This window comes from Buteo buteo, chromosome 11, assembly GCF_964188355.1.
Source record: "Buteo buteo chromosome 11, bButBut1.hap1.1, whole genome shotgun sequence".
NCBI lineage: Eukaryota > Metazoa > Chordata > Aves > Accipitriformes > Accipitridae > Buteo > Buteo buteo.
The window spans coordinates 36618886-36645892 of record NC_134181.1 but is presented as its reverse complement, the minus strand read 5'-3'; the positions used below and the strand labels follow the sequence as shown (position 1 = coordinate 36645892).

Below are 27007 nucleotides of genomic sequence, written 5' to 3'. Positions count from 1 at the left end.
GGGGCGGGGCGGGAGCGCCGGGCTGAGGGGGGGGGGGGGGAAAGTGGGTGTTTCCCATCGTGCCTTGCGGCAGAAGCGGCGCGGGCTGCGGGAATGAGGTAAAGGCGGGAGGGGCGGGGGCGCGCGGCAGGAAGCTCTGCGGCCAGGCGGCAACGGCGAGCGGAGCGCAGCGAGCCCGGCCCCATGGCGGACACTAAGGTGAGGGGGGGGCGGGCGCGCTGCTGCGGGCCGAGGAGCCGGGGGCCGAGGCGGGAAGGGCTGGCGCTCAGGGGGGGAGGCGGGCTGGGAGGTGGAGGGGGGGGGGGGGGAAGAGGAGGCAGCGCGGGCCGGGGTGGCGGATGGGGGCGGGAGAGTAATGGAAACAGGTTGGGGCCCGGCCGGGGGCAGCGGGCTGGGCCGGGGGAGGCCTGAGGACCCGCTGGGGTGCGGGGCGGCCCGGAGGAGCCGGAGGGCTGAGGCGGGCGGGGGGGACCCGAGGTCAAGCAAGGCCCGGGAAGGACGAGCTCGGGGCCTTGTCGGAGGGCAGGGAGCGGCCGCGCCGCCTCGTCCCCCGCCTGGCGCGGCGCGGCGGGGCTGGGGGGGTTGCCCGGCCGATTTGGGCGGCCGGGGCGCGTCTGTTTCTTTGGGGCGGGCGGTCCTGCTCCGGCCGGCCTGCGCCGGCGGCGTCCCTTCCCGAGCGCGGGGAAGCCGGGGCCTCTCGCAGGCGCCGCGGCTTCGCCTGCGGCTCGGGCGCTTCGGAGGGATCCCTCTCCCCGTTTCCCTCCTTTCTTCTCCTCCCGCTTCTCCGCCCCTCCCCCCAGCCCGCCTGGCTGAGCCCTTCGTGCCGCGGCCCGGCGAGAGCAGTAGCCCCCCACGTGCTTGCTATCGCGGCAGGGCGGGATCTTATCGTGATAACGGGATCTGCTTTCTCTCACATGTGGCCGTTGTGGATTATGCATGTCTCATGGCTCCTGTAATTAATTGGTCAGGTGCAGAACGGGTGATGTATTACTATGTGCCGCTTCCTGCTGGAGGAGACAATATGTAAAAGTTTGGCCAACGTTTCTTTTCCTGTTTCTTGAAAGCAGATGTGATTTAATGTCTTTCTTGCTCCTTTCTTACGCACTGGAACGCTGGGGACATAAAACTAGTCATAGCTGGTGTGATGTGGTTGATGTAACCAGAATGTATTTTTCAACATTTCTTACCTAATTCCCCCCTTGCCCCTTTTCTTTTTTGGTTTGTTTTTTGTTTTGGTTGGGTTGGGTTTTTTTACTAGACTGCTTCATTTCAGTTGCTCTATGCATGTGCAGTGTGTACCTGCTCTGTAAAGCATATTCTCAATAGAGCCTATAAAAGTGGACTCTTTCACCTGTAAAGTGAAAATAGGATTTAAGTGTCTCTAATGTGTAGACTGTTTTTCCTGTCTCTGTTATTCAAACAACAACAAGAAAACCCAAATCAGTTCCCTTGACCCGAGATAGCTGTTTGTGGCTTCATTAAACTTGCAGATTAATCTCCCTTCTAGGCTTCTCTACTGAATGCTTCTTGGCAGTGCATATGTACGAAGTATTAGAGATGTTTATCATTTACTTACTAGTCACATACTAAAAACAGTTCTTAAGCTTAATGAATGCTATGACAGATTCCTAAATAACTAAATAGAAAGTAGTATTTTGGCCATTTACCTATAACCTAAAGCTCCCTAAAGAGTCTTAAAGAAAAAAAAGCTTAAATTATTTCATGAGTGTTGCAACTCTGCTTCAAAACTATCTTTGATTGTGGGTGATTCTAATACCTAAAACTAGAATAATGAACTTCTGGATGTAAAGTGTTCCTTAAGATGGGTTAGGTGGTTGCTTTAGTGTTGGGGGGGGGGGGGGTGGGGGGTGTTACCATTAATGATAGGTCATGAGCCACTAAGAAATAGTAGTGCTTTAGTAGCATAAAACACATATAGGAAAAATAGTTGAAGAAATTATTTTTCCATAACTAAAAGCTATTGCTCCAAGGCCAAGCCTCTGTACAATTAGTAAGAGTGGCAGGACTAAAACATCTAGCATGGCAAGAGCACCTTTTGGGGTTTTTTTGGTTTTGTTTTTTTTATTTTCCTAGTATAACTATGTTAACTTTAAAGCCATTTGTTTTCAGCTATAATAATTTTTCCTTATTGTTACAGGGTATTTCAGTTACTAAGATCTAATTGCTGAATAGTCATAAATGTTTTCATTTTAAGCACAGGTATGAGTACTTCAGATTTTAGGTACATAGCAAGTTTTGTGTTTTGGTTTTTTTTTCTTTCTCCAGGAAACACATGAGGAGCATGATACTTCTACTGAAAATGCGGATGATTCTAACCATGATCCTCAGTTTGAGCCCATAGTTTCTCTTCCCGAGCAAGAAATAAAAACTCTGGAAGAGGATGAGGAAGAACTCTTTAAGATGCAAGTAGAATATTTCTGTGTACTATCTAAATGTTCATTAGACTTAAACTTGAATGTGTTTATAAAAAGCTAGATAACTTGTTAGGAGTCTCTGTGTATGAAGTGGCAACCTAAGTTGATTGGTAATTACTGTGGTGGCAGAGATTGAGTGGGAGGATGATTGATAATAATGCCAAAAGAAACTCTGAAGTCTGGAACAATAGAAGGGAGCTGATATTACCAATCTGGCTTCAGTATTGTTTAGCCTAAAAGAAAACATTAACTTGGATAATAACTAGAGGTTTGAAATTGTGTGATCACAGTATAAAACAAGTATCTTGGGGGAAAAAAAAAGAGAAATATATAGCGTTGCTGCCATGCATCCCCAGTTGTAAAGGATGGTGTATGATATACTGAAACAAAGCAACAGATGCAGTACAATGTTGGGGCGTTTGTGGCAGTACCTTTCTGTTGTCCTAAACAGAAAAGTTTTATCCTTAGATTGGGCTTATTGTCAAATCGGGATAGCTTGCTTAAGATGTATCATCTGCCTGAAGAACAGTTGATCAATCTGTGTAGGCTAAAGGCTTAAGAAGTGTTTTGAATTTGATCCATGATGTGTTTGCTTTTAAATAGGTTTAAAAAATACTGCTTTTACTTAATAACAGAAGGGTATTGTTCATATGGAAGAGAGATTTGAGTTTTCCTTGGGCAGATTCTGGTAAAAAACAAAGCAATGGTCAGTTTCTGACAAGTAGCATGGTGAGATCTCTGACCACTAGGCCTCTCTGCACATGGGATGTGCAGTATCAGATAGAAAGTAGAATTTTTTCTATTTAAAAAGGGGGAATGGGTGGGGAATAATAGTTTTAAGTTCCAGTGCTCTGTAGGTTCATTTTTATGTCTACAAAGGGGTGAAGGAGGAAAGGAATCCTTTTTTTGAATGCTGGTTGTTCTGATAGCTAAGCTTAGGGGAATCGCCTACTGAAGGCCAGGTGGACTTGGAAGGATGGACTTGCTTTGGAACAAAGTGTTCATCTGCATCAGAGCATCTGTTAGAGTAGCTTGCTCCAACGTCTGACACCTTCTCTTGAAGGACCTGGCTTAGTATGAGTCCCTATCCCTTGCTCTTTTGTAGAAAAGTATGTCTTTATATATATCCTGTAGTGTGAGCAGGTGCTTCCTTTCCTATAGCAGTGTCTTAAACTCCTCACTAGCAGAGCTCAGACTGTCTCTTGGGTCAGTTTTGACTAATGTCCCAAACTACTCCTGTTTTTCTTTTGGCACACTGGCATCTTGGAAGATTAAACAGTGATGTTCTGAAGCAGGTATGTTGCACTGCAGTGCAGCAGTAAGATTTCTTTATTCCTGGTTTAAGATTAGCAACAATTAGGTTTTTGGAGTTAAAAGGAGATGAGTGGCTCTAGAGGGTGAGGGATTTTGTTAACAGTTGATCAAACATTGGTCTTGGAATTATACAAGAGTCTTAGCCTCAAGCTGCTCAATTTCTTGAATTAATAAATACTGCTGGTTAGATGGAGCAGTTGTATTCATAATATATAGAAAGAACTCTAGCTGTAGCAAAATCTGTTAATTAGCTACCTTAATTTAAATGGTTGCCTACACCAAATATGCTAATCATCCCCCAAAAGCGTGTCCAGTACCTGTTGAATTTTAGTATAGCTATTACATCATTCCTAATAGTTTGTTATTAAATTTGAATTTATCATATCAGTTTCTAAATTTGTATGCAAAAGTAGAACAGGGAACCTTACAAAAGGAAATCTTTTCTTTCTTGTGTGTGGCTTTTAAAAAAAACAACTGTACTGTTTAGTTGAGTATGCTGTTTTGATAAATGTTTCTACATGCAGGCTAACTTCTTAAATTCTGTCTTCTTCAAGGCGAGCAAAGCTATTCCGATTTGCATCTGAGAATGACCTTCCAGAATGGAAAGAACGAGGAACTGGTGATGTAAAACTCCTGAAACACAAGGAGAAGGGAACAATTCGCCTCCTCATGAGGAGGGATAAAACCCTAAAAATCTGTGCAAACCATTATAGTATGTTATACATTGCTATACTTCTTATTTTTGTTTTAAAAAATAAGCTTATAGAATTGTACATTGTAGATTAAGAGCTCAGTGACTTTTTAATGGCAGCTAGAGAATTGCTCTATGTCTTTAAACAGCAAATTTATATTAGACTGTAAAAGATTTGTCTCTTACTCTGCACACAAGGCTACAGGCATCAAAACCAATGAGTGCTCATTTTTAATTAACGGAAAGAAGCTGTGGTTGGTTTTGATGATTGCCTGCAAAACTGCGTCTTAAAGTTGTTTGGTTTTGTGGTTGTTTTTTTTTCTTCAGACTCTGCTAGTGTTCGAAAGACACTTTAAAATTTAACTGGGATAGATAGACTTTATGTGATTGCTCCCTCTGTGTGTGTGTGTTTTTTAATGATTAATAGAATGTAGAAAATGTAGGCCTTAATAATGTTTAGAATAAGAAATTAGTGTATACGGTCTTGTTTTCATAAAAGAATGAGAAATAAGCAATCACAATAATTACTACTTTGAGCTAAATGTTTGAATTAGTAGAAGCAATTGCTTAACCATCAGAAAACATACTGAGGTGCTAAACTAATCTGTGGCTACCTTTCTCTGCTTGTGAAATAAACTGAAATGAACATCGTATATTCTGCTAACTCATTCAAAAAGAATGTGTATTGAGAGCTGATGGAGCAGGAGAGGTTTGTTCCTTTGATCCTCTTAGAATAAAAATAAACACGAAAGGGCAAGACCGACTTGAAAGTCAATATAGCTAGCAACAAGTACATTAATTTGGTAATACTTTGTCACTTGCTTGCTTTGGTAACACTCAAGTTTTTATATGAAGATTATATAGTATTCTGTGGATTTAAACTACTTTTAGATAACTTGAAATAAATTGTTTGAAGTACCTTAATACAAATCTGCAGTCAGTCTAATGCTTATTTTCTTGGGGTAGATCTCTTCAGAAAGTCAGACTAATCAGAGGACACAAGTGTTCCTGTTTAGTAAATGAAATGGCAAATATGAAAGCAGTGTAGTCACCAACCAATAAGAATAAACCTTTTGTTTAGGAAAATAAATGTTGCACATATGCAAAACAATTTATAAATTTATGGTGTTCGTGTCAAGAGGTTTTTTTCCCTGGAAAAACTGCCTGCTTTATTGAATTTATGCTAACTTACGGGCAGACAAAAGGACTCTTCATTTTTGCAAAACATTACATGAAACAAAATTGTAATTTGATCTCTAAATTTTAAAAATGCAAAAAAGTGAGTAGACTCTTCAGATTTTTCTTGAACTAAACAAAGGACCCAGGGGTCAGGGAGGAAAAAAAACCCCTTGCTTAAACTTTGCATGTGTGTAATGTAAAAAAATCTTAGAGTAGTGTGAGAAGTAGCATTCCAACTTCTCCAGTCAGTCAGGTTAAGTAATTACAGTGTCTTGGAGGGAAAGGGCTCTGTTTACTGAGAAGGAATAAATGGATTGAAAATATGCTGTGCACATTTTGCAGCACTGCAGAATTCTGTAATACCTTGTAGTAAGCTTTAAACTGAGGGGAGAGAAATGAACCTGATTCGATGACTAATTGTAGGAATAATACTTTTTTTTGCAATTATTTTTTTGTAGTACCTAGTACTTTCAGTGTGCAAAAGAAGAATGAATGCTGTTTGTCTGTCTGGATGCCTTTTATTCCTAAACCATTTGACTGTTCTGCAGAGTTGTGCTTAGTGACTGCATCTCTCTTAGTATCACAGTCATCTGTTTCAAACAAGAATTGAATCAAACTCTGTTTCTTAACAATAGGGCATCTAGCATTCTTTTATACAGTAATCTTGCATCATTTTATTTGACGATGTAAGGAAAAATATATGTGGGCATTATTGTCTTCTATTTATTCAACAGTAATTCTGTGTAAAGTGCTTTACATAACCATCGCAGTCAGCTGTCAGTAAGATTCATGGAGGCTGGTGTGGAAAACATCTACTATTGTGCTGTGTACATCTTCTAATGCTTTCTTTTCAGTCACACCCTTAATGGAGCTGAAGCCTAATGCTGGGAGCGACAGGGCATGGGTCTGGAACACACATGCTGACTTTGCAGATGAAAGCCCCAAGCCTGAACTTCTGGCAATCCGATTTTTAAATGCAGAGAGTGAGTGGACTGACACTGAACTTACATTGATTGTATACTGTTACGTTACACTACATGTCTAAACACTGCTGTAAAACCACTGTTGTAGATAACACTGTGTCTTACCGCTGCATGGTAGTGTTAGCTAATTACTGCTTTAACTGAGAGAAGTCAGTTAATCACTTAACCATACATGTTGACAAACAGTGTAATAATTAGGTCTCCAGTAATATTTATAGAGCTTTCTGCCCTAGGCACTTTTTTTAACCTAAGCCATTTCATGCAAGTGTAATGCCAATTAGAATAAAACTAAAAGCAGTAATACTATGGGATAGAGTTTAATACATGCAGCTTGCTTTCATTTATCTCAGGTGCTCAATTGTAGTTAAGATTACATTTTTGCATTAGAAGCAAGGAAATACTGACTTGAGATTTCTGGTCCATCTGTATTAGCAGAACATCTGGGGGAGGGGGTTGTTTGTTATTTGTTTGGGGTTTTTTTTTCAATTAAGTATGTAGTATCTTCTTTGTTTTGATTAAAAGGAACACTTGGTAAAAAGTGCTAGTCAAGCCCAACGATCATACTAGTTGTGGTTTTTTTGGAGTGACTACATTGACTACCAGAACAGAAAGGAGGTCTGTAATTACATATGGATCTGCTGGTAGGGCTGAATGACAGTGGTAGCTTTCCCAACTCCTTGAGACTGAATCAAAGAACTGGCTTTTTTTCTTGGGGGGGGGGGGGGCGGAGAAAAAAAGAAAGGCAAAATGAAAGTGGAAAAATGTTGTTGTGTTTCCTGCTTTACCATTTGTCACACAAGTTTAGTGTGTTAGCTGCCTCTTCTCCCTACATGCTAGGCAACTGTATATTTTAAAACTAGATGGATTTGCCTACATCTGGGAAGAGGTTAGTATATCTCGTTTGCTTCCTTTTCCTCAAGTCTCCAACATCATATTGTTTAGCCAAATAAATCTTTCTGATCCACCTGCTTAGAGCTTGCTTCTTTCTTAATCAAATGTGAAATTAAAGGGTTTTAGTAACTATTTGCTCATCTTTTCAAAAGTCTTTCCGTCTTTCTGGTAGAGGTTGTTCAGCTTATTGAGTGTTTTGTCTCAAGGGAGTAGTCCTCTTTTGCCTGTTTACCCTTTGCAGTACTGACTAAGCAGATGACAGGTGAACACACATAAGTATGCCCTTCAAGTAGCTTTCCTTTTTGAGATACTTGGAAAGGAATCAATACAAATACTTCATGGACTAGTTTGACAGTGGCTTCTGAATTACTGTGAGGCAACAGTGACCTCATGTGGTCAGTCAGACCAAGTTGGTGTACCAAATTGCCACCTTCACAGTTCTGGTGTTAGAAAGTGCCTTGCCTAATCCACTTTGGTGTCTTGTTGCTTGTATTGCTTATGTAAAAGCATTATTGTAACTTGATCAACTGCTTGGAATGACTGTTGGTGGCTTAGACCAAAACATAATGAAGGTTATACTACTTTAGCTATTGTATTTGGGAATAGGTTGAGTCCAGGCCTTTGGGTATTGAGTCTGAATATGCTGTATTGATGAAACAGGCTTTATCTTCAATTCTTGATGTTAAGAACCCTGTGTTATGGTAAGGATATGGAGGTCTTTTTAGGGTGTAATGTAGTTGACAAGGATGGTAGTTCAAAGCTAATCTTGAGTCTTTTGCCCACAGATAGTCATATGAGCAGCCTCTGACATCCTATTCTTATTCCTGTAGGCTAGGGACAGCTGGGAGTTAAAATAACTACAAAACAGCTCCTTCTGGCATTACATTTTAAATATTTTGCAAAATAAGCTGCTTTAATAGACTTGCTAAAGAAAACAAACTGCTTCTGCACAAAGATGTGATTCAAGAATTTTGCATAGCCTCTTGGATGATTTTAAACTAGATTACTTCATAAGTGCCTACAAGTTCTATTTATACAAAATTCTGGTATCTTTCCTCAAGATTGGAAGTATTCAATGTTGCAAGGAGGTAAAACTAATGAAAAAATATTCTATCTTTACTGAAACAGATGCACAGAAATTCAAGGCAAAATTTGAAGAATGCAGGAATGAAGTAGACAAGAGAGCAAAGAAAGGTAAGGTTAAAAGTCTAAGTGTACCACGCCACTTCTTCTAGCTGTTTGAATGGTTATAGTACCCTGGAGTATCATTGTGTTTTAGCAGACTCACTCTGTACTGAACTGCAGTCTTCAGTTCAGGTGCTTTTTCTGTCTGCAAGAGTAATAGTTCACAGGAGTGACAACTGCCTTCTTTTTCATAGAAGGCTGTTACAATTGCTGTTGGGACATTGCTTTTTTGGAAAGGCTACTAAGGAAGTGTATCTGGTTTATAGTACACAAGTGAACTGTGAACACTGCAACCAGAGTGATATTTCCTCCTTCCAGTTCCCCTTCACAAATTCCACAAATACATAATCATGCAAGCAGAATACTTAATTGTTATAGTCGTTAATGTGTATGAAGTTGTAGCATTTTTTCCCAGGTCTGTCTGTTTAATAGATGAATGAACTGCCTTGTAGAATTGCCTATGTGACGAGATACGTAAAATAAACACTTCCATCTTTCTAAAGTACAGATTACTAGTGGTCTGCAGTCAACAAATTTAGATTGGATTTTTTCAGTCTTAAGAAATTCCTATTCCCCAGTTCCAAACTGGGGAACTTGACTTTTGTTTTTTTTGGTTAAGATAGGCAAGAAGCTAAGGACTTGAGACATCTACTTGACTGGACAGTGTATGGAGTCTGTACTGGTAGCAGCAAAGCTGACCAAATATTACATGTTTCTCAGTCACTATGATTAGGCCCTCATTTAGTGATTAAAATATGCAAGTGGTATTTCTTGAATTCTGACATCTGAATTAATTACCAAAGGAAAAGAAATGGAATTAATCACTCCACTGCTCAGTGGAGAATTTCTTTACTCTTGTTCTTATTCTAAATATCAACTGTCTCTCCCCATCCTCACCCTCCACGTCTCTACTCTTTGCCCTGAAACAGGAAAATCCATTACTGCCTGTATGTAACTTTTTTCCTAATCAATCTCTTAGCAGGCACAGACAAAAATGATAGTGCTGATAAAGTTGCTGAAAAACTACAAGAGCTTTCTGTAAAGGAAGAGAGCAAAGAATCTGAGAAGAAAGAGACCAAGGAAAAAACTGAAGAAAAGCAATAAATCATCCTGGGCCTTGCAGTTTTTCCTTTACTTTTTTCTTTCTTTTTCTTTTTTGTTTGGTTGGTGGGGTTTTTTTGTTTGGTTTTTTGGGTGGTTTTTTTGTTGGTTTTGGTTTTTTTTTTTTACAAGGGACTTTATAAGGAACTGAATTCACCGTTCAGGTTGTTTTTTCTAAGCTTTTGCCCTTTTGAAGATGTCTTCAGAAAATCCATTCCCCAGTCATGAAAATGTACTGTGCTAACTTTCTTTTCCATAGTGGAAACACTTATTTATAGTCATCCAAAAGAGTGAATAAAACAAACTTGAAAACAGCATCAGAGGACAGAACTGAGTTTTCTATATACTTTAAAGGCTTATGAATACACTTATTTCATTGAGTGTTGAGATACATATCATCATACCTGTGGATTAATTAGGTTAACAGACTTTACCAACAGGGAAGATTAAGATTACATACATGTTTCTTATATGGCTTCTAAAACTGTAATATAACAGACCTTTCACACTTTTTCTGCTGTGTGTTCCTGAGCAGGGAATGTGCCTGTGATTCTTGAAATGCAGCAGACTTCTGGAATCAGGTGATAGAGCATTCCTGGCACACTATTAATGATGTTCCATCAGACAGTGAAAATAAAGGTGGGGGAGAAAATGTATTACATGAGACTTGAAGTATTTTCCTCTTACAAAATAAAATCTCAGCTCCCTCCCTGCCCCCCCAATTTGTTAATGTTACAAATGCTTGACTTAAGCACAAAGTTGTTGCTGTGGTCCCAGATCTTCCATGATGTGCTACTTGCTGACTGAAGGCAGCAGCAGTCTGTTATACTAAGGTGTATACAAAGGAATCTTAACTGAGTACCTTACTATGAGATTCCCCATGTAAGCATATCATAAAAGTTGTACTCTAAAATTTCTTTTAAATATAAAAAGCTTTTAAAAGTGGTTGCTTTTTTTTTTCCCAGGGCTTTGGAGCTTGCATTGTTTTTACAAACTGGAGGGGTTCTGAACTTTTAAGATGCATGGTGGGAGGCTGTCCCTCTTGGAGAGTGGCAGTCTGACATTTGCTTTGGAAGAGTTAACTGTTGTACGTGCTTGAGGGGCCCCCTCCTTACCAGAATGGGAAAATTGATCAAATCTTTCCTACAAATGTTTTCTGTTTATCCAATTTCAAGTTAGTGCTAGAGAGTAGGAAAATAAACTATAGTAAGCAATAAAATCAACACACTTTTTAAGTCTGATAGATTGAATGAATTTCCTTGTTAACCACTAATACAAGGGTAGTGTTAGGATAGCGATGGAATTCTGTAATACTGTTTCCAAAATAATTATGAAAACTGGACAAAACTTGCTAAACTTTTAAGACTATATGATGTTAACATTGGATAGCAAGACCTTTTTATCTTCATAAAGAGGCTTTCCAAGTAGGTCAGGTTCTGCAGTCTACCTGAGGAAAATATATTTTTTAGAAAATCTTGTCTGTTTTCTTAGCACTGCCTTTTGATGCTACAATGAACTAGTCTTAAATCTGGAACTGTAATTAAGGTACTCACTTCATTCAAAGTAATTCCTTTGGTATTGTGCATGTTCCCCTTCAAGTACAGCAGATATCAAAAGTCTGTTAATTAACAAAGATGGTTGAAAGGCAAAATAAAATGCTCTTTAGTGTTTCTGGTTTGGAAATAACAAGACAAAGCTATTCTGAAGTACTTAACATTTGAATGTAAAAGCCAAATCTTTATCTGTGAGTCACTGTAAATTCTCTGATCTGATAATGTCAAACAGTGTGTCTAAATTGATAGAAATGACATTTAAAAATTACAAAATAAATTTAAATTTTCATTTAAAGGATTTGCTTTTTATTTAAGGAATTCTTACTGGGAATGTATTTTTAGCCTGCAGGGACAAAGTGATGAAGGCAGCAAAATGAGTTTGATTTCACTGTCAAACGTTGTACAGAAGAGGGGAGGAAACACTTGAATGACTTAATTTGTCTTAATCTTAGATATTGACAACTCCTGCTTAATTTTATTACCTTCTCTTCTTTACTTATTTATGCATGCTTAAATGATTTCAAGACATTTCCATTCCTGTTTAGGTTAACCGATCCATGTTTACAGTTCATGGATTAGAACCATCCTTAATTCAAGTCTGCAATCTCAGAGCCAAGTTATGAGGGACCACTAAGTAAAATAACTTCTCTGGATGGCATTTGGCTGAAGAATGCCTTAGTCTTCTAAACTAAGGGATGGTTAGTCAACTTTAGAAGCCATAGGTGTGCTGTTCTACAAATTAAAAAGCAGTAAGTATTTTTAAAATTGATCTTGGTGAAATGAGGCTTTTTTTTGAGTAAGTCATTCTAATGATAAACTTTCCTATATGTAACATAGACTACCAAGAGATGTCCTTGAAATGTTTTTGTATCTCTCTCTGTAGTGAGTATTCTAGAGTTTTAGCTGATGTAGTGTCTTGTACCCCTGCCCAGGTCACCAGGTGTTCATGCTTTCCCACCATCTTCACTGTTAACAGGGTTATTGAAATGATAGAAGCTGACCTGTCTTGTCAGGCAATAGAGAGTCTTAAAATAATAACTTGGCTCAAAAAATAGTAACAGTCCTTTGACAAAAAGGTAGGCTTATAGTGCAAAAGTTCCTTCCTGAATCTGTGGGCAACTACTAAAATATGTCAGTTGCCTTATACTTGTTTCTGAAATGGCAATAACTTCAGTGTGATTTAAATGTCTGAACCTGTTTGAAGGTATTGTGCCATAGTAAAAATGGCTCGTGTAGAAACCTCTAATTCATTGTTTAGACAGAGTACAGAAACTTGCTGAATCTTTAATTTCTGCACTTTATAGGGGTGTGTTGAGACTAAATTTCTCTCAAGGATTCTAGAGACAAAATTGATTTTAGGCTATTTTAACACCTGCAGTTGAATAGTGGCTACTTTCCCTCTTACTCCCAGTGAGGCAAGGTAACTCCTAGCCATCTTTAAATGCAGCTGAAAATAATGGGGAATGGAGTTTTGTTAATGCAGCTGGCTAAAAAATAAAGTCTTTTTAAGCACTTCTAACTTAAATAACAGTGTTGCTGAGAATACGGCTGAATCAAAGAAAGTACAAGTGAAGATTTTTAAGAGGTTTTAATCCATTTTTGGTAAAAATGGAAACTGCAGTAGGATTAGTAGAGCATTGTCAGGTGCTAAAGTCTGCAATTTGTACAAATTCTGCTTGCTTCTAGTGCAGAAAGATGCTATATAAGCCAGGCTTAATAACCCAGCCTTTGTTGGTACTGATGGTTTTGTGTGTATAAAACTGGATGGATGAGTGTTTGAGGTCACCTGAATAATGAATTTAACTTAGAAATAGGTAAATTTTGATGAGCATCAAAATAGTATCTTCTTAACAGGTAGTTAAAGGTCTTAAAAAAGTAGACAAGGTTTTTTTAATACAAAAATGAGTTCGAAATAGTTCTCTCTAAATCCCATGTTAATTATTTTGAAGACTACGCTAATAAGTGTTTTTTTTCTCCAGGAATAAGCTTGTATTAGCGATACTAAATGTCTCATTCAAAATTGCAAACACGCCAATTTGCTGTATTTTAACACTGTAAATGATGATTATTTTTTCCTGTGTAATAAGGTAGCTTGTATCAAACACAAGTTCTCTGTGATACCAAAAACTCAGAAAATTAAAGTTCTTCTCAACACTATGCAGACATGAGAATGTTGTGAATCTTTATTATTTTTGATGCAACATGCTCAAGAAATACCTGTATGTAAAGGGCAAAAATACAAGTCTGAATAGTTCTTCCAATTTTGTTACTAAATGTCTTGGAAAGTTTAATTCAAAAATACGAAGGATTTAACTGAAAAACAAGGGATCAGTTTGTACATATACCTTCATCACGGCAAGAAGTGTGATAGGGCTGTGCAGAAGAGGTGGAAGAGGAGGATGGGTGAAGTGTACAGGTATACCATCTCTTTTCTCGCTTGGTATTCTGTAGATGTGTAGGGAGGTATCTGGTTCAGAAAGCATCTGCAGCGTGAGCAGTACTTCCTTGCCTGTGAAGGAGCATCTGCCGCCCAGACCAACTGTACCAGTTAGGAGTATGGATTTCCCAATTTGAGAATGTCAGGTCCAGAAGGTGGATGGTGTGCTTTATGGTTATGGTGAGTCATGCTGAACTCTGACTTCCCACAACAGAAATGCTGTACTTTATGCTGCTTCATCTCAATGCATTCCTTTGAATAACTTAATGAAAAAGTTTAATGGTACTAGAAACTTTTCTCTAAAGACAAGGCTGATTGAGAGTTCAGAAAACTCAGCTTGATACCTTACTAATACTGAATTGTAACTATTTGTGTAGAAATGGAGATTGTGGGGCAGATAACATTATAAACTGCCTTATTGTTTTTTGATCTGTACAGATTGCCATCAGCTTTCAATGCTGAGTACTTAAAACAGTGGTGTGGTTATTTAAAACAAACCCAAACCTCTCTCCATTTAAGTCTCTGTAGTTGTCTGCATTTATGCTCTTCTGTTCCCAGTACACCTATCTGTTCTGCCTGGTCCAGCTTGTTTCTAGCAAGCTGTATTTTCTAAGGTGTCTATGGCAAGCTGGTGTCTTACTAATTTCAAGGTGTTCTTAAATTCCTGAAGTCTTGTCTATGTGTAAACTTGCACTAGTTTAGTGAAGTAAGGTGTGTACGAAGGATTTATTTTTTTTTAATTTTTGCTTTTATGATGGCTTATTTAGGAATTACTTTAAAAGTCTTCCTAATTAGATTTAGCTAGAATTACCTTTAAAATAGAAGTAAGAGAAATTACCAGTCTTTCACTAACAATCTTTGAAAATGTATCATTTTCAGAGTCAGCAGATAACAAAAACCAACTGCAGCAGACCAGAATTATTTTGCTTGGTGAAGAAAAGTTTGAAGTAATCAGCTGTAGAGTAGATTGTGCATGTAAGTGATTTCTCAGACTGTACTTCATGTGAAAACAAGGTGTTCTCTCAAGTAAGCAACTTGTGCAATTATATAATAAGGAAATAATTCTTGAAGCTGTGAAAACTGACAAGCACAGGAGCAAAAAAATCTCCTCATATTTAAGCATTGAATAGTTACTAGTATCTACAGCTATGCATCAGATTTATAACCACTGGTGTATTTTTCCAATATGCAGGTTTAAGTATGGAAAACTTTTGTCCGCTTCTATCACATTAGACATTAACCACTGACTTAAGACCTGTTCATATTTGAAAGACTTGCTTGTGTAACTAGTTTGGTATAGTCTCCTAGTGAAACTGCAGCCTACATTAGATCCATAAATAAATTACATCTGTAGAAATACTTTTTTAAGTATTAATGGTGAAGCTAGGGTTTGTGGGGTATAGATTATCTGTTATGCTTTTAACCAATATAATGACAAATGTTTTAAGTACAAACAAGGTGCTAGCACGATTCTGGATTAGATGTTACGTACAGCAAACTTATTTTGTGGAAGGTCTCTGACTACTGCAAGTATTTCATGAACTTTATAGTCTTAAACTTATTTTCAACTTTCAGGCTGGAGAAGTCCAGCTTTTTGTTGTTTATCAGTCTTACTACAAATTTGCATCAGCTGATTCACTGTATTGTAGATATTAACTGTTCTATCAAGATGTGCAATTTACTTAACAGAGAAGCTAATGGTGTCACAAGTTCTTGCCTATTCATGTTGTGTTGGCTGTCCTCATTTCAAGTAGCTAAAAGTATATAGTTTTCTAATGCTGTTTTTCCATAAAAGCAATTATAGCTATGTAAACATCAACAAAGATGGATTGGACATTAAAGTGACTGAATATTTTGCATTCTTTTGGAGGATATTTCTCAAGTCTATTCTACTAGGTATAATTAAAGTTACATTGCTTCATGTAAATAGTGCTTATCAGTTTTAGTATCTTAATTTATTTGCTGGTACATGAACCACTGTTGGCTTTCTCAGTTTCAGCAGCATCATTTAGAGTGATATTCCATCCTAGTAGAGGAGAATTACACCTTGTTAATGGTTTTAAACAGGATGGTTGGTGAATCTTCAAAACTGTTCAGAGGCCTACATTATTATAATGTAAGTAGTTTCTTGTGGGGATGGTTTAGGAATCAGTCTGTAAATAAAGTAATCAAAGTCTCATAATAAATGCAAATTGACATGCCCCTTCGCTGCAGTTGGAAAATACATGTTACGTGGGTTCTGTTCTAAGCAAATGCTATTCCATGGAAGAATCTAGAAAGTAATGTGGGATATCTGTTTAGGCTACTGAAAAGCCATTATTAGGCAATAATTTCTTGATATATCTAGTAAGAAATAAACTTGAGCAACTAAATGAAAATTGTCATATTAAAGTTCCAATAGGTAACTTAGTAGGCCTGGCTTGTACCCAGAACTGTCTAGCCTGCTTGGACTTTTTGCCAGCACCACGCTGCTCATGATGATCCAGATGTCCTCTGTACTGAGCAGTGCAAGTTTGAGGGAAAAACAGCTTTTACAAAACACCTAGTTGCTGATCCTCCAGGGTCTTGCCAGTGACCCTGAACAGTTCACAGGTCACCCATACTACTTGGGCTGGCAATGCATTTGTTGTAGTAAGCAAATCTGGTAAGAAAAGCAGAATTATTTATTCTGGTCATCGTTTAATGACAACAGTTAATACAAGCTAGGAGCTATATTGCCTTGTGACCACTAAAAGATTCCAGGGATTTTCAGTACTTCCAAGTGTGCAAAATAAAAGAATTATCTTAACCATGTAGCTGATTTCCAGCTAACATTAGTGCCATGATTTGATATGAAAATTGCATGGCAGTCGAGATTTCTTGATGCTTGCTCTGTCATGAGTTTCCTTTCATCTTACCAGCTTGGAGAATGGTACCCTGGCATGTGGCTCAGACACAGCTTCTGTGGTTGGCCCTTTCTCTTTTGGGCTAAAACCTCAGAGTAAAATCTTGCAAAAAGATATGCAATTAGTAGCCATACTCTGCCAGATTATTTTTAGATTGTTCTTTGTAGCTGTATTAGTTCTTTGGGTAGCCACTAAATCTTTTCCTAACTCATGCTGCTGTTGCTGTTTACCTCAATGCTGCCAAAATGTTCTGGCATGCTAATAAGGTAGTGTGAATCCAGAAACTACAGTCCTTGAAATAAAGGTGTTCCAGGAGAGCAGTTCTGAGATGTGCCTGTTCTGCTTTAGTCAAGTCCTCTTCAGACATCCTTACTGTTTGAATGGTAAAGTCATCTCATGGCTTTAGATGTACTTGCCTTTTAATAGTGAGATTGAATGTTGCTCAGCAGTGCTTTATGCTGTCTTCAAAATAGAACATTCTCAAGAACAGAAATGTTAGTGCGAAGGAAATGAGGTGAACTGTGGGAATTGTTGGACCCCGAATTACCAAAATTTATTGCGTTCTGATAGGTAATCTACAATGTGCAGCAAAAAAAATAAATCTCAAAACACAATTCAGCATAACACTGTAGCCTTGTAACATGGAATGTCTCAGCCCTCTTTTGGTAATGCTGGTTCTGCATGACTGCACTGCTGCACAGCAAAAGTGTCTTGATCCACAGCATGACTGTGCAGCCCAGACCAGGCTTGCACAGTGATCTTTCAAGATCTGTTGAGGTTTGGAGATGCACCTTTTTTATTGCTATGAAAGCTACAATTCTTTGTGCCCTGATAACACGTACTCACGCTGTTATCTTTAGAGTCCCTCACTAAAGTGCTGCATGGCTGGGAGACTTTAAAAACAACAACAAAAAAACCCCAAAACCCCAAAGTTGCTTGCTGCTGAGTACCTCCCTTCAGAACAGGAGTGGTTTGAAAGATTGGTGCTCTAAATTGAGGCTGTTAGTGAGACTGTGGAGAAGCATTAGCATGTTGGACTGATAAAGGGAAAACCATTCCGAAGGGTGGAAGGAGCAGGAGCACTGAATCCTCCCCACTTGCAAAGCTGCCTTTGAGAAGCAGACTTCTAGAGAGGTGAGAATCCGTATAGGAATATAGGAAAATACAACTGAAAGTAATGCAGTGCAGAGAATAGAGTAGGAAGTCTCCTTAAGAATAACTCCTGTATTCTCATCAAGGAATGTTCCTGTTCCAGAAGGGCTTTATCCTTAAAAAGAATGAAATTTCAGTAAATCACCAACCTCCAAATATGTATCTTAATGAACTTGTGTGTATTGCTCCCTAACTCCTGCTAGAAACTTGTCAGGATGCTTCTGTTGCTCACCTAGAAAGGAAACTTGCATGTCCATGCTAAAAAATGCAAATCTGACTGTCACTTGGGAGATAACTTCTTTATTACTTTTCAAGCCCTAAGAAATGTGTTTGAGTAAGTTGTATCATCCGTTAAAGGATGCTAACCAAACTTCATGAACAGTCTATAATGATCCTCATGATAACATTTTGCAGTTTAAAATAAAAATAACAGTGCAAAAATAATCAGGGTTCTGTTTGCAACTGAAATTCTTCACCAAAAATGTTGCTTGAGTCGGGGGGAGGAAAGGACTTGAAATGATGAAAGTGATGAAGTCTCTGCTTATGTCATGCAAGTGGTGCTAAACTAACTCATGACAGGAGTGTATTAGGTGTGCTCCTGAAATGTATCTTTTGGCTTAGTTCTGTTGAAAAGGAATCCAGTTACCTGCTTTGAGACCACTCAGCAGTATGCATCAAACTGCAGTGACGGTGATCAAGAGATTTGCTTTCAAAGTACACTTCTGATCCAACTTAATATGCCAGTGTAGGTGCACCTGAAGGCTTTCAGATTAGTATGCAGAGTTTGGTTCTGTGTAAAGTTGTTGACCTTTTGGTTATTTACAAAGATTTTAAGAATCATTTATTTCAATAAGCTGGCATGACAAGGAGTAGTGAAGCATAAGAAACATTCAAGGTCCCCCAAGCATTCAAAAATAACTTAAGTAGGTGTCCCTCCCTTTCCTCAAAAACTTAAGTCTGGAGTTCATTTTAAGTTGTCTTCTGGCTTTAGTCCCTTTTGGATAAAACTTAACATTTTTAAAGTTGTTCTTAGAGGGCTAGAGAATACTTTTTTTTTTTTTGGAGGGTGGCAGTTGTTAGCAAAAGCTGAGATTTCACATAACCATATGCCTTCAGGCTGGAACTTGCTGGATTTGCTTATATTAAAGCTGACGCTGACTATTTTTTTTTTTTCCTGTGAAGTTGAGGACCCTTACTTGCTCTTTTGTTGTGTTTTACTTGTTCTGTTCTTAATACCTCTAGGACTGTGAAGCTCATCTAGACTCTTAAAATGGGAAATGATAATGTCCTTTCAGACCAGGACTGGAGTATATACCTTCTAGGGCAAGATGACTTTTAAGAACACCCAACAGAAGCTGCAGATGTGGCTTTTGTTGTCTTATGCAGTGGTTATCTGCGTGGTGGCAGCTGCAAATGGGGGATTAGCTGAGGAAGAGAGCAGGACGGAGGGAGCAAGCTGCAGCTCCTGGTCTTGATTTCTAAACTTCCAAGTGGCCTTGAACCCTTCCTCCCTCTGAGGGTTTACTTCTGAGTAAGGAGAGCTCCTGGGTGGTGCCTCCTGAATGTGAACAGAGTACCTATTCACAGAGAGCTCTTTAGAAAGCTGGTTTGGTGAACTTTCTGATGTTACCTTAAATTACCTCTGATGTCTGCCTCCTGATGCTAATAGAGAAGAGATTTTAAAAGAACAGTATAGTGTAATTTCAGTTATGTTTGCACTCAGGTACTTATCTTAGAATTTGCCAAATTTGGCAGAGTGCAGCAGTTCTCTTAATAGTGTGCATGTGGGTTTAGCCGAATAAAACGTAGGGTTTTGTTCACCGAGCTAGCACTGCACAATTTGTGTCCAACTTGACCAGTTCTGAATTTACTGCAGGCCCTGGTCCTGCAATACGCTTCTCCTGAAGGGACCCTCTCCTTGGCGCAGAGCCCTGCCGAGTTCAGCGGGGTGCTGCAGCAGCGCGGCAGCTCGCACAGCCGAGGTATTTTGGTATTTTGCACCCAAGCTCTAGAGCAGCGTTGTAGAGCGAAGCGTTAAAGCAGCCTTAATGTCCCACAAAGAGCCTTGCAGAGCTCAATAAATCCCCCTTTTTTCTTTTTTTTTTCTTTTTTCTTTTTTTTTTTTTTTTTTCCTTTTCTCCTCGTAAGAGGGAGAGAACGAGATCCACCTTGCTGCGGCGGATCCGTCCCCGCTGCGGGAGGGACAATCCCCGCTGCGCCCCGGCCGGCGGTGGCTCGGGCTGCCCCGAGGAGCCGGCGCTCCCGGCCCCGTCCCTGTCGCCGTCCCCGGCCGCGGCTCCGGCGGGCGCCGCGGGGCCGCGCTGGCTGCGCGCCCCTGTCTCCCCGCAGCGCTACCTTAAGGGGCCGGTTGACATCAGCCGAGTGGGCTGGGCGGTGTGGGTGGGATTTCCTGTGCTGGAGGTCAGCTGCTCGCCGTCCCTCTCCCGTCCCTCCCAGCCGCCCGGGTCCCGCTCTCCCCGCGCCGGAGGGTCCCCGCATCCTCCCGGCTCCCTCCTCTCGGGCTGGATTTACATAGTGATGTGTAAACTACAGGATGCCCAGCAGCACTGGAAAGAGGTTTAAACCTACTAAATACATCCCTGTCTCCACAGCAGCTGCCTTATTAGTGGGTTCGACTACTTTATTTTTTGTTTTCACGTAAGTACCGCTCTGGCGGAGGGGGACCCGGGCTGGGGCCGCCTGGCCCGGCGGGGGGAGGCGGCTGGGCTTGACAGCTCCTCCAGGCCCTGCCGCTGCTGGTCCCGCTCCCTGCCTGCCTCCTGCTATCCCTTCCCGGCTTTGGTTTGCAGAGGCTTCTTAGCTCTCCGTACCGTAAAACGTGCCTGACGGTCAGAGCCACCATTTCATGGCACGTAAGCCCCGTCGGACTCCTACAGCTGCCGGCTGGGTACATCAAAGGTGCCGGTTAACCGCGGCCCCCCTCTCCCCGGGCTGTGCGAGCGGGGCTGGGGTACGGGAGAGAAACGCATCTCCAGGCACAGCCGCCCCGGTGCCGAGAGGCGTGAATCCAGCCTGTGCCTGATCTGGCCAGAGTCTCTCCTGCTTCGGGAGGGAGAGCTGGCCTTTTCCGTGAATCTCGGGTGTTTCGGGGTTTATCCGGCAGAGCCTTCTGAAGTGGTGGAAGGAGTCCTATTCTAAGCGTTACGGATTCTACATATTTTTATATAACTGTCCCTAAAAGCCTGAGGATCTAATGAACACATTTAGATTTGCTTGCAGGAGGGAGGGGGAAACTTTTTTTTCCCTCCCTGTTTCCTCTTCTCTCGTTCCCTTCTCCCTTAAATGCAAAATTGAGCTCTGGCGGTCGGCTTGCAGATCTCCTGTAGTTACATTAATATGTGAGTGGTGTAGTGCTTTAGCTTTCTGTTTCCTCTCCCTTTATATAAACTTGACTTATGTCGATCGCTAACCCTTCCGATGCTGGGGTAACGGCAGCTTCCCTGCAGAGGCGTTGTCGGTATTTTGAGAGAGATGCTACAAAACTGGGCTCTGAAATGAGCTTGTGACTAAGCTGCTTTTTGGGCAAGTGAAAAGGTTGCTGTTGGATATTAAGATTTATTGTTTCACTTATTTTGAAACTGGTTTCCTTGGTTTGCCATTGCTAATTTTTAACTGAGCTCAGTGAAGCTGTTAGAAGCAGAAGGCTATGTAACAGTGGGAATGTGTGTCCATGTCAATCTTTCTTGGTTTGGCTGTGATATGATTCTCGATGTTTCAAAACGCTCATTACTAGTGTGGTAATCTTAATGCAAGATTTCAGAATAAAATGCAAATGTTGTTTTGTCTAACAGTTTCTTTAATCGGAACAGGTTTTGACACTGAGTTATGCTCTTGACAATGTGACGTGATTTCTCGTTGCTTGTTTTTAATGCATTTGATATGAAGTACTGGTAAATCCTTTCAGGATATTATACTCTTTTAAGAACTGGTACGAGCCCCAAGAACTGGTACAGGTATAAGCCTATCATTCATCATTTGGGCATCTAATTATAGTTTGGCGCTCGCGGGCAAACGCAAGACAGAAGTAATGAACTTGGTTGACACTGGTGTTGTGAATATTTTTTAAGTGGTTTCATAGTCAAAAAAAGGGGTCTTAATGCCAGTGCTTATTTTTCCTGCATCTTGAGAAATGGATGTATGCAAAGGTTGTTTTGGAAGCTGTATGTTTGTTTTCACATGATACTTCCAACACAGAGCTACAAATTGCTTAGTGATCGAAGACTTTCCGGGTAACACAGTTGTTGTTGAAACATCCTTTTGGCAGCAGGACATCAACTGAGATGTTCGTTTTAGAATTTGTTACTGTACGGAAGCAGCAATTGGCTTTAGTCTATTACCGAATCTCAGACTTAACTCTGCTCCCTCTGTTATCAGTGAATAATTACATGCAAAATGAAGTATTTTTAGGATCTCTCCATATTGTAACTTGGCCTGTGCATCTTGAAGTGTTAGTAAATTTTTTGAGGACTGTCTCAGACATACGTTCTCTGCTGCTGCCAAGTCTTGTGCGTAATAAAAGTAACACATAATTGAGCAACTGTTGTCAGGCAGTATCTGAAGTCCTGTCCGTTCAAAAATACTCAGATAAATTTGTATGGAATTGCTGTTGGTTTTGATCCAGAGCAGTTTTAGTAAAATCTATCTTTGTCTTGGAATCAAAGCAAGTAGTATGCATGAGATTAGTGTCTTTGTGTGGTGGTGGGGGGTTTTTTTGCCCTTTCCTGAGCCTCTCCAGTTTTTATCTTTTTCCACAGACAGTGTTTTGTGTCCTGAAGATCTTTTTGTTGTGATATATTATTCAAGGCTGAGAGAGACCTGAATTTTCAGGGTTGTTGATTTGCACAACTCTTTTGATGTTAGGTAGATGTCTCATACGCAGCAGTTGAGACACTGGCCTAAAATTGCTTTCAGGAGTGTTATTGATACAATCCCTGCTTGCTTGTCATAGCACAAGAACTTTATTGGATGAAGATTTATATTTGTGTTTATTAATTCCTTATTTGCGTCATTAAGCTCTGTGCTATGTCTATCAATGAACTAACCTGTACATAAATACATGAAACTGATGGTGGATGGGACTCGGATATCAAATTTTGGGTGCAGATTAGCTCAGTGGGGTATCAGGGACTTGAGCAACTTCAGTACAGTGGAACTGAATAATGGAGGTTAATATATGTGGAAAAATTGAATAATAACTCTTTTTTAATCCACCTACTGAATAGAAAAATTAATCCTTCTAGGGCACTGGAAACATTTCTGACTAACATGTATGAAAAACAGAGGCTCTGACTCGGCTTTCTCCCTAGACGTGTTTGTGGGCTCAAGCCACATGTTATGAGTGTCTTCTGCTAGATGAAAAGCTCTTTGAACTTTAAGGCCAGGGTTAGCTTTTTAGCAGTGTAGTCTTTATTTTTTAGCTTTTGTCCAAACACCTTTGCTGAACAGCAGCATATAAAGAGTGTTTGAAATACACAGTATCTGCTAGTAGTTCATGGTGGTATTGATCAGTGGTACTCTTAATTTGGGAAAATTCTATTATAGATTCTCCTTTATTCTTTTTCCTCAGCTAACTATTTAGGTTTCACTGTGTCACTGTTATATTCCTTCTGGTTTTATGAGGAGGAACTAAACTATTTAGCTGTCAAAATTACTGCCTAGAAAGGCAACTAAATATTGCAGTTGTATTATCGCAGGCTTTTAGCACTCCATGTGTGTTCCTTTAATAATAAATACAAGCATGTGAGTAGGTGGTCTAATTTGTCACAGTGGGAGAGTAAACAGGCATTAACTCCAGGCATTATGAAGGAATGTATCAATAATGTTATATATAATGATTAGGTTAATCTACTTATATGAACAAATCAGATAGCATAATGAAGGAAGATGTAATTCTTCTTAACTTTGCAAGAATCCAGAGTGATTCAGTTGTAGCAGACCTGAAATTACTTCTACCAAACCTTTTTTCTTCATATTTCTCATAAGGCCTTTTGTTAGAGATAGCAATTTAACTTATTTCAGTGAAGTCTGGGCTCTTATGCCTTTAACTACTGACTGCTATGATGCAAAGCTTAGTGTGTTTACTCAAAGAACCTGAGTTTTGAGAACTTCCTACCTTATTTTAGGTTGCGTAACTTCAGTATTAGTAGAGAATGCGGCTTAATTGTCAGTAAGCATAATGCTGTAAAGCATAATGTCACCCAGTGAACTATTATGGTTGGACTCGATGATCATAAAGGTCTTTTCCAGGTCAACCTAACATGACTTTATGGTTATTCTGGAGCTAATAGTTCTCTTCACATGTTTAAATTGTGCTACTTAATTTAGTTTTTAGTGCTGAGAACCTCTGAGTTAGTTTAGCAGCTGCAATGCCTGTATCTATAGATTACATAGCAAGCTAAAAGCATAAGGCTTTAAGGAAAAACAGTGGCTCATTTTAGTAAGGAGAAAAAAAGCTCTTCATTCCCTCACTGAATATTGTAGACTAGAAATTTCTGATAAAATACCCATTTTCAGACTACGTTTTCTGTAGGATGCAGTCACTTGAGCATCTTTGAAATATAGCAGAAACACGTAATTCATAACAAAGGTCCAGGTGCCACTACTTCTTTGATATAATGGTAGTAACGCTGCTGTATATTACTTGCTTAAATGGGATAATAAAATGGGTAATTTTCTAGGTGAAGTGAAAGCACAAGTAAGGTGAAAATTCGTTCAGTCATTACTGAAAATGAGACTTCAACTTTGTTCTTAGAAGTCATAATGGGTGGTAATCATAGGTATATGCCACAGACATATGCAATTGGCACTTTTAATGCAGTCTGTGACACAGGGGAATTTAATATCAATAACCTTCAGGAAACAACTGAGGAGTGATAAATTGGTGTAGAAGAGCAAATGAAGTCACCATAGGGATGGAAAGAAAATAGCAAAATAGCTTATACTCTTGCTGTTCAGATGGTAGAAGGAGGAAGAATGGAAGGTAGACTGTACTCAGTAGCAGGGCTGGTGGATTTACCTTAGCAAGAAGAAAAACTCGGCTTCATTCATGAATGTTTAAAAACATTTTTGGTATTCCCCCCACATTTGTATATCATGTTACTGTTTTTCATGAACTGGAAAGACTCAGCATTTCTGCAATGGCTTAAACATACAGGTTAGCTGTGTATGAATTCAGATACACTTATATTATGATAAATGCACTTCTTAAATCATCAGCACTTCCCCTGTCATCCGTGTCGTGTGTGTGTCCCCCCCAGTTATTTGATACTGCATTGGAGTAGCCCTAAAATATGTAATAGCATTTTAAAGTTCAAAACTATAGTAACCATTCTGGATGATAGTTAATGGAAATATAATTATATGTGTACCTAAAATTCTTGAACTATCTGTTATATCTCATTCTCCCACGACTTGTATATGTTCATAGATCTAAAAAGGGGAAAGCATCGTCTGCTTTTTTGACTTGGGTTTGTTTAGTCACTAGCAAAGGTCAAGCTAGTAGAAGATCATCTTTGCTTTAGTGAATTTGATTTGTATCCAAAGATGTTTTTCTTACCTAAAGTATTTTAAGGGCTTCAGTGAACTCCAGTTCCAGATGTTCAGATGTTCACTTCTGCCAGTTCAGTGTTCTGATTTCAGTTAGAACAAATGATAAAATGTGATTTAGAATGTATATTACAGATGTTATAGAGCTTCATCTGTAACGCAGGTGCATTTTATACCAGCCTAGAGGAAATAGAACTGGATGCTAATAAGTAGATGCACAAAAAAGGAAATAAAGATAAAATAGTAGCTCAGATTGTTTAATCTTAATATGCTGCTGGATGGTATGAATTCTGCCTTGGAGTGTGAACTTGCATCCCTCTTATGGTTTGGCCTCTGTCTAATAACTTGCTGAAGGCTGCTTGTGGATTTGGGTGTAGCTCTGGTGGTAGTTGCTTGCGATGTATAATGCCAGAAGTTCAAGGTTTACTGTGGTGTGTATGCAAGCACATGGAAACATTGCCACTCTGCTTATCCACTTCCCCTGGTACTAACTGAATGGTCATACCAGACATCCTTGTAATTCCGAAACCTTTGCAACATAAAGCTCATCCTCCTTGTCTGTTTCTAGCCATTCTGGGGGTTCATTTGATAATGGTAATGCTAATTGTGAAACAGAACAAATTCCCCCTTCTTGAACTTTCTTTATAAACCATACTTCACTACTTGGAGTATTAACGTATTGCTGATTTTTTTTTTTTTTTTTTTCCTTCCCACATGCCAAATCAAGAAATTGCTGGAACTGGTAGGGAGCAGCTTCACAAGGTATACATTCACTGACAGTCATGCAGATCACGCTATATAGAGGAAAAAGGGTGTGCAAAAAAGTGTGCATCAGTTTAATAAGGTGAATTTCAAAACTGACTTCACAAATACTGATTTCAAGCAGTGCAGTTCAGCGTCCTGAGATACCTTAACATTTTTCATCTTAATGTATCTTTAATGGCAGGTTTTCCCTGTCCAGTCTACTTGTGATCCAGAAAAGGTAAGGTGTGCCAGGTTGACCTGAGTCATCTCAGTTGTCGTGTCTGTCAGCTTCTGAAAAATATTTATTCTTGTTATGACAAAGAAATGTCCTTTTAAGCTGTGGCAATTTCATCTCAGTATATAATTTTTGTAAAGAGAATCTAGACAAACTTGTCATGCAAGATAAAAAGGCAATCTCAACAGGAAAATCCATTTAACTGAAGTGTGAAAAATCTTTTTTTTTTTTTTTTTTTTAATGCTGGAAGAGAGTTCAGTTTTATTGCTTTTAACTAGTTGATTCTATTATCTTTGCTTCCAAGGGGATCAGCAAAGTTGGCAATACAGAACACTTCTGAAAGCTATTAAAATTCATTCCTTTAGAAAAAAACCCCAATGTTTATTATCAACAGGAATATTTTTTCTTCCTGTAGTTTGGGAGAGGGAAAAGGAAAACCATCTTTGTTGATGGTAGTAAATAGCTAGACATCTTCAGCTGTGGGATGCTGTGCTGGTTTTGGCTGGGACAGAGTTAATTTTCTTCATAGTAGCGAGTATGGGACTATGTTTGGGATTTGTGCTGAAAACAGTGTTGATAATTCAGGGATGTTTTCACTATTGCTGAGCAGTGCTCACACAGAGCCAAGGCCTCTTCTGCTCCTCACCCCAACCCAC

At 39.5% G+C, this 27007-nt stretch overlaps 2 protein-coding genes and 1 non-coding gene across 8 annotated transcripts in view; all 3 read left to right on the top strand.

Moving 5' to 3' along the window:
* Positions 1 to 48: 48 nt before the first annotated feature.
* RANBP1 (RAN binding protein 1) lies at positions 49 to 11627 on the top strand. Its single transcript, XM_075041517.1, has 6 exons — positions 49 to 198; positions 2287 to 2423; positions 4304 to 4461; positions 6474 to 6602; positions 8622 to 8687; positions 9658 to 11627. Exons 1-6 carry the CDS (start codon positions 184 to 186, stop codon positions 9780 to 9782), a joined length of 630 nt encoding a protein of 209 aa, XP_074897618.1. The 5' UTR covers positions 49 to 183; the 3' UTR covers positions 9783 to 11627.
* On the top strand, positions 8772 to 8904 carry LOC142037484 (small nucleolar RNA SNORA77). The gene has a single exon (XR_012652391.1). It is a non-coding gene; the product is annotated as a small nucleolar RNA SNORA77 (small nucleolar RNA).
* Positions 11628 to 20243: 8616 nt separating the features above from the next.
* ZDHHC8 (zDHHC palmitoyltransferase 8) overlaps positions 20244 to 27007 on the top strand; it is a 141799-nt gene continuing 135035 nt past the window's right edge. For all 6 annotated transcript variants that reach the window (XR_012652327.1, XR_012652326.1, XR_012652324.1 and 3 more), the window contains exon 1: positions 20244 to 20464. Coding sequence is in view for 1 of the 6 variants with exons in the window: in XM_075041510.1 (XP_074897611.1) it covers positions 20361 to 20464 (104 nt within the window). In the remaining 5 variants the exon portion in view is untranslated. The remainder of the gene's footprint in view (positions 20465 to 27007) is intronic.

Coding starts and splice junctions, on each gene's coding strand:
- RANBP1 (XM_075041517.1), top strand. Junction 2,424..4,303: donor GAGGAAGAACTCTTTAAGAT/GCAAGTAGAATA, acceptor GTCTTCTTCAAG/GCGAGCAAAGCTATTCCGAT. Junction 8,688..9,657: donor AGACAAGAGAGCAAAGAAAG/GTAAGGTTAAAA, acceptor TCAATCTCTTAG/CAGGCACAGACAAAAATGAT.